Below are 13,793 nucleotides of genomic sequence, written 5' to 3'. Positions count from 1 at the left end.
CACTGAGTGAGGAGACGGTAATGTCGGATTCACTACACCAGTTCAAGCGGGGACTGGATGCTTTCTAGATACCAGGCAGATTTCAGCGTATACTTAAAAATAAAATAAAATAGTAGGTTGATACAGGGATTTACTCTGACTGCTGGTTTCAGAGCCGGGAGGGAATTTTTCCTCAGGTGAAGATTGGCTAAATCATTTGGGGTTTTTGCCCTCCTCTGGATCAACTTTAGCAATTACAGAACTAACAGGTCGAACTTGATGGACGCAAGTCTTTATTCGGCTTTACAAACTATGTTACTATGTTAAAACAATGACACCCGACAGGTACGGCATCCCCAACAAAACAATGACACCCAACAGATACAGCATCCCCAACAAAACAACGACACCCGACAGGTACAGCATCCCCAACAAAACAATGACACCCGACAGATACAGCATCCCCAACAAAACAATGACACCCGACAGGTACAGCATCCCCAACAAAACAATGACACCCGACAGATACAGCATCCCCAACAAAACAATGACACCTGACAGCTACAGCATCCCCAACAAAACAATGACACCCGACAGATACAGCATCCCCAACAAAACAATGACACCCGACAGGTACAGCATCCCCAACAAAACAACGACACCCGACAGGTACAGCATCCCCAACAAAACAATGACACCCGACAGGTACAGCATCCCCAACAAAACAATGACACCCGACAGCTACAGCATCCCCAACAAAACAATGGCACCCGACAGGTACAACATCCCCAACAAAACAATGGCTTGTGCCACTTTCTCAAAGGCACGATCTCTATCTGATCTGGTATCATAATGAGAACTTTAAACAGTTTTTGTATATACATATATTTTCAGGCACATTAATTGCCTGCAGATCGGTGGGGGTCCGGGTCCCAAAACCCTCACCGATTGCTCAAAAGACCAATGTGCACGCCTGCCTGAGAAAGTGCACAGAGCAGAGTTCGGACTCAATAGAAAGTCATAGGTTTTCTACTGAATTCGTACTCCATCTTCTCAGAGGTTTTTTTGAGCAATCAATGGGGGCTCTGCAGATCTGCAGCCAAATTAAGTGCTTAAAATTTTTTATTTTTTTTTAAAAGTTCAAAAATTAGTTAGTCTTTAATCGAAAACATTAGATCGCTACATACACGCGGGATTACACTCCTTGTAACCCTCAATGCCAAATAATCTTTTTTGTCCACCACTGTGATTCTTGGATGCCCCTTTTGGAGCTAGTAAGAAACTTTTTACTGATGGGACTTTGCGAAAAGATCTAATTTACTTCTGTTGTGTACTGTAAAAAAAGGCAAAGGAGCTTGTGTTACTAAAAATGAATAATGATGTTTTTCTTCACCATCAGGACCAAAGAGAGTGCGCAGGAAGGTCTCCATCCGGATCACCTCCCCAAACGTCCATGCACCACAAGTCCAGCACAAAGATACAGTCCCAGTAATGGGCTTCTTCACCCACCCACCAATGGCCTCCCACACCCCACACCTCCACCGACACAGCACTATCGCTTAGAGGATATGGTGCTGGCCCACCACTATCGACATACAGATCCACGGGAGATGCGAGAACGTCACCGACAGGCAGGTGAGAGAGATGATGCCGTGTGCTCACACTTAAAGGGGTTACCTGGTGAAGAAAAGTTGTTACCTATCCTAGGGATATGTGATCACTTATAGATTGGTGAGCGTACGATCGCTGGGACCCCCAACTGAACGGGGCACCTTTATCCATTTTGGACTGGAGTAGTAGTGGTCGTGCCCGACCACCTCTCCATTAATTTTCTATAGGACTATTGAGCATAGCGCTTGACTTTTGAGATCGGGCATGCGCTCTGCCGCTCCATTCTAATGGGGAGAAAAATGCCCCATTCAGTGAAGGGTATAACAGTTAGACCCCCCCACCGATCTATAGAAGTGATAACTTCTTTTAACCAAAACAACCTCTTTAACCTAGTAGGGCACATGAACATCAAAGATGGGGGTCCTCAACTCTGGAAACCTCCTTTATGAACCAAAGTCGAGAGCCACCAAATATGAGTGACTGCTATTGGCGTTCTCTCAATTGACAGTTGTGTTATATACACATAAGATCATATTCATCCTAGCAAGCCATTTCGGAGGGGGGGGGGGGAGGGGGAGAAGGATTGGACATGTTGAATTTCAACATGCCAAATCCTTTTGTTCTCAAAGGAAATAATCCACCACCTAAAGCATCTGGCAGTGGATTATTACTCCACAGCCATTCTTGGAGGAGCGTGCATGTCTGTGGGGGTGGTCGGGAGGAATAGCTGTCAGCCGAAGCGCTATTAAAGGTGTGTATGCAACTTTGGAGTTATAGAATACAATGTCAGAAGGTGCTTGCCAATAATACGGTGTGATCTCACCATTGCGCTGTGTCACTCGTACATCAGTGTGAAGACTCCCACCGTGCTGCCTACATTCTGCATACCGGGCGATCACAACCGCCGTCATACAAAACGCTTGCTCACTGCTTTTTGCAGGTTTGCATTGCCAGAAGGCTAGAAATGTGCTTGTGAAATTGACCCATATGTCTTCCTCCAAGGCTGTGGGGAAAGCAAACCTAATTGTTAAAGGATTTTATCCTAACCAGCTTGTATTTTGTTTCTACGTTTCAGCTGTGCACGAAGTAATTGATCATAGGCTGACGGAGCGCGAGTGGGCGGAGGAATGGAAACATCTTAACAACGTGAGTGGGCCAAGTCAACGGCGGTATTAAAGAGAAAGGGATACTACTTTACAAAAAAAATAATCCTTCTAGTTTATGTATTGGCCACTCCAGGGATCAGAGTCCCGCATATTAAATTCCTGTTGAATAAAGAGATGTGTCTGGTAGATACACTATTAAAGGTGTTGTATGGTGAAAACAAGTTATAACTTACTTATCACCAGGGATCGGCACAACTTGAATTTTTATACCCGACCGGGCACTTTTATCCAAGTTACAAAATTGGGCTTGCAGATCGGAAGCCGTCCGCCTCTCTGAAAAAAACAGCCTTATAGAAAATGGATGGAGCGGAGGTTTGGCATGGGCACTGCCGATCTATACCTGTTAGTGCAGGTCTCAGAGGTCGGAAATCCTCTATGGATGGGTGGTAGCTAGTTTTCACATGACGACTATTACCATTTATTTCCAGCTCTTAAACTGCATCATGGATATGGTAGAAAAAACCAGACGTTCACTGACCGTCCTCCGTCGCTGTCAAGAAGCAGACAGAGAAGAGCTTAACCACTGGGTACGCCGCTACAGCGATGCTGAGGACTTGAAGAAGAGTGCCAGCTCTGTGGCTCAGCCGGCCAGACACCTGAGCAGTTCCTCCAGCACCGAGTCCTCCCCAGCAGGTTAGAAATAATGACATCTGTGGGCATGGTTGTGCATGGTTGACATCTTTGGCCTTGTGCACTTATTTTTCCCAATTTTTTTCCCCTCTTTTTAGAACCATCACGGGAATTCCTACATAGGACGCCAGCCGGGTATATGCCAGAAGAGATCTGGAGAAAGGCGGGTGAGTGATAAGCTCTGTGGGCATCAGGGAGAGGGCAGAAGGTACATAAGTGGCAAATGGTGTAACATTGGCATAGTGACCATAGTGTTATCATCTGCATCCCACATGTGGAGCCTTAAAGGGGTTGACCAATGAAGATAACTTGTTGATCGTTGTGGGTCAGTTTGGACCCACACCGATCGGCAAAAGGGAGCACTTTTATTAGAATGGTGCGGCATGCTCAACCAACGTTCTGGAGACAGATGAGCGTCTAGTTGGCGGGACTCGCATCTAAGATACAGTTATGGCATATCTTATGGGATGGGAGATGGGAGTCTCATTTTTCCCCAGTCATTTATGTTTGCACCCACTATCCTTCTTCCATCGAGTGTTGCTTATTATTTAAAGGGGGCCCTTAGATTGCAAATTGGGCCCTAGATAAAGAAAAGAGAATCAAGCTGGCTATACACGCCAGAAGGTTGTTGGCTGAACCATGCTTCTCTGCCGACACTCCCATACACCGGAGCGGTCGTTCAGGCAAGTGCTTTGTTCTCTATCTCTGACATGTCGGCTGGCTGCTTGTGTCATGGAGGACAATGGGATTGGCGTGTCCAAAATCGGACATGACTAATCGACATGTCCCTCGACCATCAGTTGGCCGGTGCCCCCATACACATTAGATCGTTGGCTGAACCCATCGATATCGACGATTAGTCTAATGTGTATAGCGGCCTTAAAGGGATTTTCCCCACTAACAAAAGTATATTTTAATCAACAGATCTTGGAATAAAAATAAACTCCACAATTGGATGTGATTAAAAAAATGTTCCTGCGCTGAGATAATCTTAGAAATGTGCCCCTGCTGTGTACTGTGCAATGGCTGTGTCTCACCGTGCAGGAACATGGTCTGATGATACCACATCTCCTGGACAGAGGAGAGAGTATACAGACATTACAGCACGGGATCACAGCGGATTCTTTTTGTGAGGCAAAACATTTCACTGTCTGTTTTTAAGCAATGTTTTACATAAAAGAAATAATAATTTGCGATCCCCTGCTGTAATGTCTGTGTCCTCTCTTTTGCTTCCTCCCCTGCCCAGGAGATGTGGTATGATCAGATCATGTTCCTGCACGGTGAGACACAGCCATTACACAGTACACAGCAGGGGCACATTTATAAGATTATCTCAGCACAGGAACATTTTGTTAAAACACATCCAATTGTGGAAGGTATTATTATTCCAAGATCTATTGATTAAAATGTTGATTAAAATTTATTTTGCTCATGGGAAAACTCCTTTAAGGCATTTCTGTAATATTGCATGTATCAGTAAAATGTCATGGTTGTTATATACGATGTCGTACAAATGATGAAATGTTCACATACTGTATAAAAGTTGTATTGTAGGGTATATACTTAAATGTTTAAACCCCTCCTATACCTGAGTCCCCCCCACCTCTCAGGGCTCATCTTCCCATCTGAGCTGTCTCTCTGCCCGCACAGAGGAGGCGGTGAACGAAGTCAAACGCCAGGCCATGTCGGAGCTCCAGAAAGCTGTGTCCGAAGCGGAACGCAAGGCTCACGACCTCATCACTTTAGAGAGGGCCAAGATGGAGCGAGCCTTGGCGGAAGCAAAGCGGCAAGCGTCAGAGGATGCCGTGTCCGTCATCAATCAACAGGAAGACTCAAGTGAGGTAACGGCCGTAGCGCGTAGCATAATTGGGTTTTCGTAGACTAGGATCTGTCATTTCTCAATTCTTTCTCAATTCTTTTTCGTCTCATGCGCAGAGCTGTTGGAATTGCGGACGGAAAGCAAGTGAGACCTGCAGCGGCTGCAACACGGCGCGATATTGTGGTTCCTTCTGCCAACACAAAGACTGGGAGAAACACCATCATATCTGCGGCCAATCCTTGCACCACCCACCCAGCGTACAGCCAGCACCAACCAACCCAGCCACACCTGCTGCCAGTCCCACCGCCAGCAGTTCAGCCTCTCGCTCCGGGACCCCCGCCACACCTCTCCTGCTGGATACCGCTTCTCGTTAATGGATCATACAATATCCGCAAAAAGACTAGCCACTCAACAGGCGCACCTCCAATTCTGTGAAGACAACCCTGCCCCCTGTTGCTTCTGCCTCTAGGTGGGTAATAGGCCGCGTCAGTATGGAATGGATCACCGTAGAAAAGCCGTACCCCTCCATTTTTTTTTTTACCTAAGAGGAGGCAAACTTTATGGGGTGCGGGAATTATTTTACCTAAAACTACACTCATATCTTTGGCTTTAAACCTAATTGAAATCCAAAAAAAAAAATAAAATAAAATAACAGAAATGTACAAATGAAACTACCTTGCTAGACAGCCAAGAAATGTCAGACACCAAGAACACCTCTTATAAAGAAATCCCAAAAATGAAACCCTAATCCAAACCATTACCAGCCTTGCCAAAGCCTGGTCCGTCATGGCGAGAGGAACGGAAGGAGTCACTGGCGGAGAACACTTGGATCTTCCTCTCCTCTACTTTTTTCTTGAATGCTCGGACATCCAGGAGGCTTTCTTGGATCATCTGAGTAGGGAGTAAAAAAGACGCCCCCCGTCCCCCCAAAAAAGACACGTCTTCTTGTCCTGTTCAGACTGACATTGAGATCTTGTGTATAAGCGTCTTTGGCTACATCCCCAGTTCTTCTCGTCTCTGTGTCAAAAGTGTGGAGAATCACTGAATGGAATATTTATTGGATTGTTGCAGCTAACACGTCAATTTTTGGGGACTTGGTGGGAGGTGAACCCAGGACCCTTCCCATCCTGGATCACAGACTTTTTTGTCCACTTTTGGGGCTGGGGGGTTAAATTGTACAGTTTTTTTTTATTTTCTATTTATAAATGCAAAACAAAAAAAAAAAAATCCCATGTAGGGGACATGAGTGCAATATAAAAAGTGTAAGGCTACTGAAGGACGGGATGTCAGCTGCAAATTTATATATTTGTAAAAAAAGAAAAAAAATATGGGCGACCGATAAGATCAACCCAAAAAAAGCCTGATAGCAGAGATTAAAAATCATCTAATGTATTTCCCAAATTAAATTTTTCCAAGCAGCTGTGCTCCAATGCAATAATTTAGTGACGGTGGCTGCTGGAATGGCGGCAGTCAGCGTCACCGGTAGATTGTCGGCGGGGTGCATTGTTGCCCCTAAAAAAAGGGTAACTGTCATTATGCAGCGTGCAACTACCTAGGTATAATCCGGGCGTGAATGTCATGGCAGCTCGTCAATGGCGAACAGTTCGTAGAAGTTTTCATTAGGGTCTTTTTCTAAAAGCAGTTTTGCTTTATCACGGTTAACTCATAGGTGGGGCTTACCGTCTCCTATAGGGAGTAGGGAGGAGCAAAGTATTTACATTTTCACCTCCGCAGCCTAATATTGGCTCAGGAGACCTGCGGACAGTCCATGTATGGGACCGTCACATGCAACATTAGGTGGTCGTCTGAGCTGCTAAAGCATTGTGATGTCATTACGCCCCAATATTTGCGGCAGATTTCCGCTGTAATAAGAATTCATGGCACTTAGGCCAAGCAACAACCGTTTTGTTAAACGATCCTTTGCATGGAGCTTACGTTTCTTGGTTATATATTTACTATCTTTAATATCATGTAGCATACCCACCCATGAGGAACCACATCTCCATTGTGCTATTCTTCCATTACCAGCTTTCCTGTGCGTGCAGGAGGCTCCAAATCCCCACTTATATCATTCTCTGGCTTTTTAGTTTGTACCTGTAGGTGGCACTAGAGAGACACTTTTTTTCCTTCTGCGGAGCTCATTTACATACAGGCAATGCTCCCTGGGGAAAAAAAGCAAGTCTCCCTAATCTATGCTGGATCTCTGCACAGGAAACCATTACACTTCCAAGATCTGTACTTGTAGTGAGACTACAACTCCAGGCATCCGTTGACATGGGATGCTAGGAGTTATAGCAGATGGATAGCCATAGCTTGCAGACCACTGATCTAGGACTGGTTTTAGTATTCCGCACGGGACCATGAGTCGAGGAAACTTTGCATAGAGAAACTCTTACTAATCAAGTCACAATTATTTCCATGCATTTTGCAGGACAGGACCCCAAGGGCTCATTCACACGTAGCGCTTTTGGTTTGTACGAAAAAAACCCAGTGTTTTATGATTTTGATTTGCAAAATCTTATTCACGTTGCCCTTTTTAATTTTTTTTCTTGCATTTTTTTTGACCCATGGTGCCTTTTTTTTTGTTAACGCAGCATGTTAATTCTTTCAAAGTTTTTACTGCAGTTTTTCCCAGCGGATAAACACCAAAAATGCATGTAAATTTACGCCTCGATTTAAGCCTGCGTTTTTCATGTAGAAAATAAAAAAAGGTTACGTGTGAACAGAGCCTAATAGGATCTTTCCTGCACCAATACCCTAGAGCCGATACAATAGTAGGGGCAATCGCTCCTCTAAATTTTCCTGACCCTGCAGTGCAGAATATTTAGCTTTTGCAGGAGTTAAAAAAAAAATTCAAGTAATAATTGGACATGTGTTAAAATAGAAAAAAAAATAGTATTGCTGATAAATCCCACACTGGCGCTTCGGTGGTCCGCAGGGATGACGTCTTGCACATTCACCCACATGTGCCAAATTCGAGGCTAGTGATTGGCTGCAGTGACAAGTTGGGGGTTAAAATATGGTTAATAGTTTTTTATTATTATTTTTTTACATTTCCAGAAGACCCAATAATGAGCTTATATGGATGCATCCTGCGTCATCCTATAGGATTGCACAAACTTTTTCAGCTTCTTTGGAGCCCCAGAGCTTGCCACGGCCGGTTTTACATGTCCGACACTCGTGGTTTGACTTTGGACCAGCCATGGGTCTCTTGTCCTGAACTCAGCAGCCTCATTGTCATATATGAGAGGCTATTATTGAGTTTGGGCTAGGAGACCCGTAGCGGGCCCGGATAGCGTGGCCCGTACTGGGACCGGGAATTTCGGACGCGGGCACCGGCCGCAGCAGAGTTCATTTAAAGATCACTATAGGACGGAGAAGCCGCCATATAAGCTCATTACCTATAGGCTCGTTAGCCTTTAACCCCCTCATTAGACATCCACTAGTATATAGATGTATTATGGCCTATATATGCTCATCCTTATCCCAGTCCTGTAACCAAAAGCAAAAGGGATAATAAAAGGCAGCCAAAAAAATGTCCACAAAGTCCATAGGGGGTCAGACTATGTCTCCCAGTACACAGTTGAGCACCACGTTGCAACCAAAAACCAGTAAAGCAATATCTAAACCACCAGTATAAGCGCCAGCGTTTACTGGATTTCCATGGGATATTTTGGAAATGGCATCCGAATCGCACGGTGCAAAAATCAAGTATTTTTCCCTATCCCCTCTTACATCTGCAATGCCTTTAAAGGAAAACTATCATAAAAATACATTATCTTCAATACTAAAGTACAGTATCTAAGGTGGTCTGCAACCTGAGCATGCTGAGAGTTGTAGTTCTACAACAGCTGGTGACAAACCACTCACTCAGGAAAGGAGGGAATTTGCACCCACAAGAAAGTCACCTATTGTTTGTGCCAAACCTAATTTTCCGTTTGTAGGTATAGCAGTTCTGTAATTTTCTTTTTTTTTTTTCACATTATTTGCTTTTTTTTTAATGCCATAAATTTGACTTATTCCTTATTTGCATAGATTACATCCTCTATTTAAATTGCAAAAAAAGACGAAAAAAATTCTCCCTAAATATTACTACCTAGAGTGACACCTGTTGGCCATATTGAAAAATTGCGCTTAGACCTCAAAGGACACCTGTCGCCCCACTGAGCCATTTCGGCAGGTCGAACGATATTAATATTAGATAATATCGCAAGGATTGTTATGATTTGCATTATCTGATGATGTACAGTTTATTATATAATATGTAGACTTATGATAGTTTTCCTTTAAATGCGTCCCCCGTGTTGCTGTGCATCCAGCTCTTTACATTATTCAGATATGAAGGACTTTTATTTTTTTATACATCTTATGAAAAGTAATATATAAAATATTTGATGTGTGTGTGCGTATTTATAGCAGCAAGACGCTGTACCCTTCCCTAATCCTTACTGTATGTATGATCCCCGTATGGGCGCGAATTTTGTTAAGGTGGCACCTTCCTCGTTTCATGCAGCCGTCTCTTCCTGTGTTCTTGAGGCCGTCTCACCCGACGCCTTCTGTTCTGTTTATGTTTTTTTTTTTTTTGTAACCCATATCCAATGCACTTGCCTCCAAACGGGGCCATATTTAAGGTGGATTTGAGGAGATCTGAACAGCCGGACTTTCAATCTCAGCACGGATTACTGCCCTTCTTGATTCTCTTGCACTACCTCTTACGTTCACGAACCTATGTGGAACTACAAAATGGTCACCAAGCTTCATACTTAAACCAAAATGTCATCGTGGAGAACGGACTTGGGCAGTGCAGACTGAAAAACATAAAAAAAGCAGCTTTAAATAAAATAAAAAATCTGATGTCCCGAGGATCAGTTAACAAGGACCTCACAGTCCGAGGCTTGTCGTTAACTCCGAGAGGTCGTAGCTTTAAAAGATGGCAGCTCTTTGATTCATTCTTATATCTTTTGCTTTGGCCTCCAAAAAAAAACCAAGCCTGGCACCGGGGATGGCTTTCCTGCATCACACTGTCAACCTCCAAGAGCCACCGTTCCGTCATTTCTAAGCCTCAGCCCTGAATCCAAATAATCCAAATTTTTATGTTGCAATACTTCTGTTATAAATTATTTCATTACTGTGTTTTCTGATCATTTTTTTTTCTTTCACTGCCAAAGTATCTTCAAAGAGGTTTTTTTTGCAGATTCATGTAAATAAAGCTTAATTATTGCATATTAAAAATTAAGGATTTTTTTTAATTTTTTTTTTTCACCTTTTTTTGCACTAGTTGCTTGCTGTCAGTGAATGCACATGTTATTATTTACACCCAGAGGATTGAAACCCGCCCCAATCATGAAAAGTTAATTATTTTTTTTTATGATCAGTATGGTATCCAATTTTTTTTCCTGTATGCAAAAAAAATATGTTAAAGCTTCTCCTACCCATTCACCGGTACAAACCAGACAGCATTCGCATGGCTTGCTGATGCTGTGCGTTTTTTTTGCATGGTGCCATTGATTTCAATGGGCAGGTTTGATACATGACTCCATTGGACGTCTCCATTTTTTTTTGCAGACAAACACGTGAACAGCCCCATAGACTATAATGGGTACATGTTCAATTGATAAAAACAATATGGATTTTATATGTACATGACACACAGAAGTCTGAATGTGACCTTAAAGGGCTGGTCCACATTTTAACGCCATGCCCAAAAAAAGTTTGAGCCGATTTGGGTTTGGGTTTTTGGGTTTGGATTGGGTCTTCTTTTGGGGTTTGGATTTTTGAATTCCCTGCATAGACTTATGGAGAAACTTGTCGAAGGCTTTGCTTGCAAAATAAATAGTTACACATTATATTTGCACTTTATTACTCCTCTTGCCAATAAAGTCAGCAGGATCAAGGATAGACACCGTCGGTCCAAACATTGATTAATAATGACTCTCAAAGTGGCACAAATTATAGCACAAATCTACACAGATTTCAATTTTAGTCCAAATGTGCTGCATATTTTTAGTAAATTTTGTACATTTTACTACAATTTAAGACTTAAAATTTTAGTAAATCTGAATATAAAATTCTAATTACCTGTTGCCACCATTAGGTGGGGCTAACTGCATACTGAATGTGCATTGAACTCAATAATAAAACAGTATACAGTTGGCTCTTAAGCTCCCCCTGATGGCAGCCAGAATGATAGTTTATTGTACTGTTTACGCAGGTGATTTGGAACTCTGTGTCCGAAAAACAGACACCATTATAAAGCTATGTTAATTAACTCATAATTTTGGATATATTTAGATAATAGGAGTACATCAAAGCTGCCCAACTATGTCATGACAAGTACGTTCATTCGCTGACAGCAATCAGGACCTAAAATTATTAAGAAATTTACTATACAGTGATTAAGCTTTATTTATTTTATCATAATCAATGTAACAATGGATGAAGAATGACCTATTAAAGATGATATAACATTGTTACAGACCAAATAACAGACAGCATAAGCAAAAAAATATATATATTTTTAATTAATGTAAGAAACAGTAAAACTAGGAAGTGAACCTGCCTTCATTTAAGGTTTTATTTTTGCTTGCAGCGTTAGCGTGTACCACGTAGTTTACCTCTAACTTTTTAGAATGAATTGTAATACCTGCTGTGTCCTGTAGGCGGAGAATGGCGCAAAACTTGACAACGAAACTTTTCCAAGCACCAGCTGTATCAGCCGATTCCTATAAGAGGGAAGAAAATGCATGTAAAAATTATTAAAAATATACAATGGGATTGCCATGGGTCTGAAAATTGAACATGGCCTCCTACAATTTTTTTTTTTATTAAAATGGGCCAAACTAACTGGGAGTCCCTGACCACATGATTATATTGGAATATATTTATGATAGGACATTAGTTTCCAAAATAAAACCCCTACTTACAGCATTAGTTACCCAACAGGAGCTAGTAGGGGGGATGCAGAGAATAAAATCTTGACTTTTATACCCATCATGTTTACAAGCAATGTAATGGTGGTCCTACAAGGGTTAGGTTACCACTAGAGGACAGATATTGGCATTACATAGGGGGACTTTTGCTACCAGAGCATAATAAAGTTGCACCAAGCAGGACGCTGAAAGGCAGAATGCACAAAGAACTGGGGACGGGCATTCTTGATAGGAAAGGCTTGGGGTCCCCTGTGGCCCCAGCAGACACAGAGCTGTGTATCTTTGCATGCTGGTATCTCAATGTGTTGTATGTCTGATCTGTGACAGCTGTAATCATTCATTCAGATCAATGTCTGTTCTGTGATCAGTTTATGTGTCATAAAGGAAACTTTACTATGGAGATTGGCTTGTTTTCTGATTTCAGTATTAGGTATAATCCTACAAGTCATCAATCGGTAGATAAGAGGCCCTTTATACACATGTGAAAACAGTTTTTTAATATATTTCTGCTATTTGGAGATATGCTCCTCTGAAGATATGGGCCCAAACCCTGAGGCTGCACTACTGAGAAATTCTGATGAAACCAGACCTCTGCAGTCTGATCATAATGAACATCTCTTGACACTATTAAAGAGGACCTCTAACTGGATTTAAACTGATTACCTCCTCGAATTGGCACTGCTCTGCTGATTCTGGAACAGTTTTCCTTTTTCTTCTGTGTCCTTCCTTTCCAAAGTTATGCCCCTTAGTTAGAAAGAAGGAAATTTTCATTTCAACCAACTGGGCGTGTACCACAGAACTTCTCTGTGGGCGTGGCTCTGTTTTGATTGGGCAGAATGGAAAAAGGAAACACCAACAAAGAACCCAGTTTTTGAAGGTAAATTTTGCATCATTATTTCTGGGGGGGTATAACTTTGTAACGGAGGGTCACAAAAGAAAGACTGTTCCAGAATTAGAGGAGATACTCAGTTTAAATTAAAAAAATTGAGTGAAAAGCCTGAATAGGAGAGAAATCCAAGAACCAGGGTACCAGACGTCCTCCTTTAGATAATAATTTTTTTAATAATAAAAATCACGTTTCAGCAGGGCAGGGCCTTTATCAAGCCATAAAACAAGAGAGATGCATATTTTTTAGTTGATAAAGGCCCTGCGTGGCCGAAACGTTGTGATTTTTCTCTTCTAATAAAGTTACCAAAAAGAGGGCCAACCTAAATTTAAAGATATGTCCACACTTAGTGGATACCCTGTCCAGATTTTGTAATGAAACATCCGCAGCGCATTACAGTAACAACAAAATTAAAAAGATTTTACCAAAATTATTCTGGTGCAAAAATTTACCCCCAGTGTGGATTTTATATCTGCAGCATAAATTACATTTTTTGCCATGGAAAGCCGCAGCAAAATCATCTACAAAAATCTTCAATTTTCTTGCAATTAATCGGCAATATATGTGTATTTACCCATAAGCTAGTGTCACTTGGAGTTTTTTGGAGGCGTAAAATCCCACAACTTTTTCAAGTGGAATCCGCTTTAGAAAACTCTCCTTTTTTTTTAAAGAGATTTTTTCCATGCAATGTTTTTTAGCCTTTTGACAGTGTCAAAATTCGAGGAGTCAGCGTTAGACAAGTGACGTCGCTTATATCAGACGTCCAATTTTTT

At 42.1% G+C, this 13,793-nt stretch overlaps 1 protein-coding gene across 3 annotated transcripts in view; it reads left to right on the top strand.

Annotated features, from left to right (window-relative positions):
- CBFA2T3 (CBFA2/RUNX1 partner transcriptional co-repressor 3) overlaps positions 1-12,169 on the top strand; it is a 53,676-nt gene extending 41,507 nt beyond the window's left edge. Inside the window, exons 6-11 of one of the 3 annotated variants that reach the window (XM_073659180.1) lie at positions 1,379-1,614; positions 2,666-2,736; positions 3,185-3,389; positions 3,485-3,553; positions 5,037-5,227; positions 5,322-12,169. In XM_073659180.1, coding sequence (XP_073515281.1) covers positions 1,379-1,614; positions 2,666-2,736; positions 3,185-3,389; positions 3,485-3,553; positions 5,037-5,227; positions 5,322-5,579 — 1,030 coding nt within the window. In that variant the 3' untranslated portion in view covers positions 5,580-12,169. Of the gene's footprint in view, positions 1-1,378; positions 1,615-2,665; positions 2,737-3,184; positions 3,390-3,484; positions 3,554-4,996; positions 5,228-5,321 lie in introns of all 3 variants that reach the window. The other 2 variants (XM_073659181.1, XM_073659182.1) reach the window with 2 other exon arrangements.
- The last annotated feature ends 1,624 nt before the right edge of the window (positions 12,170-13,793 follow it).

Source organism: Phyllobates terribilis, unplaced genomic scaffold (assembly GCF_046119375.1).
Source record: "Phyllobates terribilis strain yellow unplaced genomic scaffold, ASM4611937v1 Scaffold_13__5_contigs__length_258822181, whole genome shotgun sequence".
Classification (NCBI taxonomy): Eukaryota; Metazoa; Chordata; class Amphibia; order Anura; family Dendrobatidae; genus Phyllobates; species Phyllobates terribilis.
The sequence above is the reverse complement of the archived record's forward strand: the minus strand, read 5'-3'. Positions and strand labels throughout refer to the sequence as shown.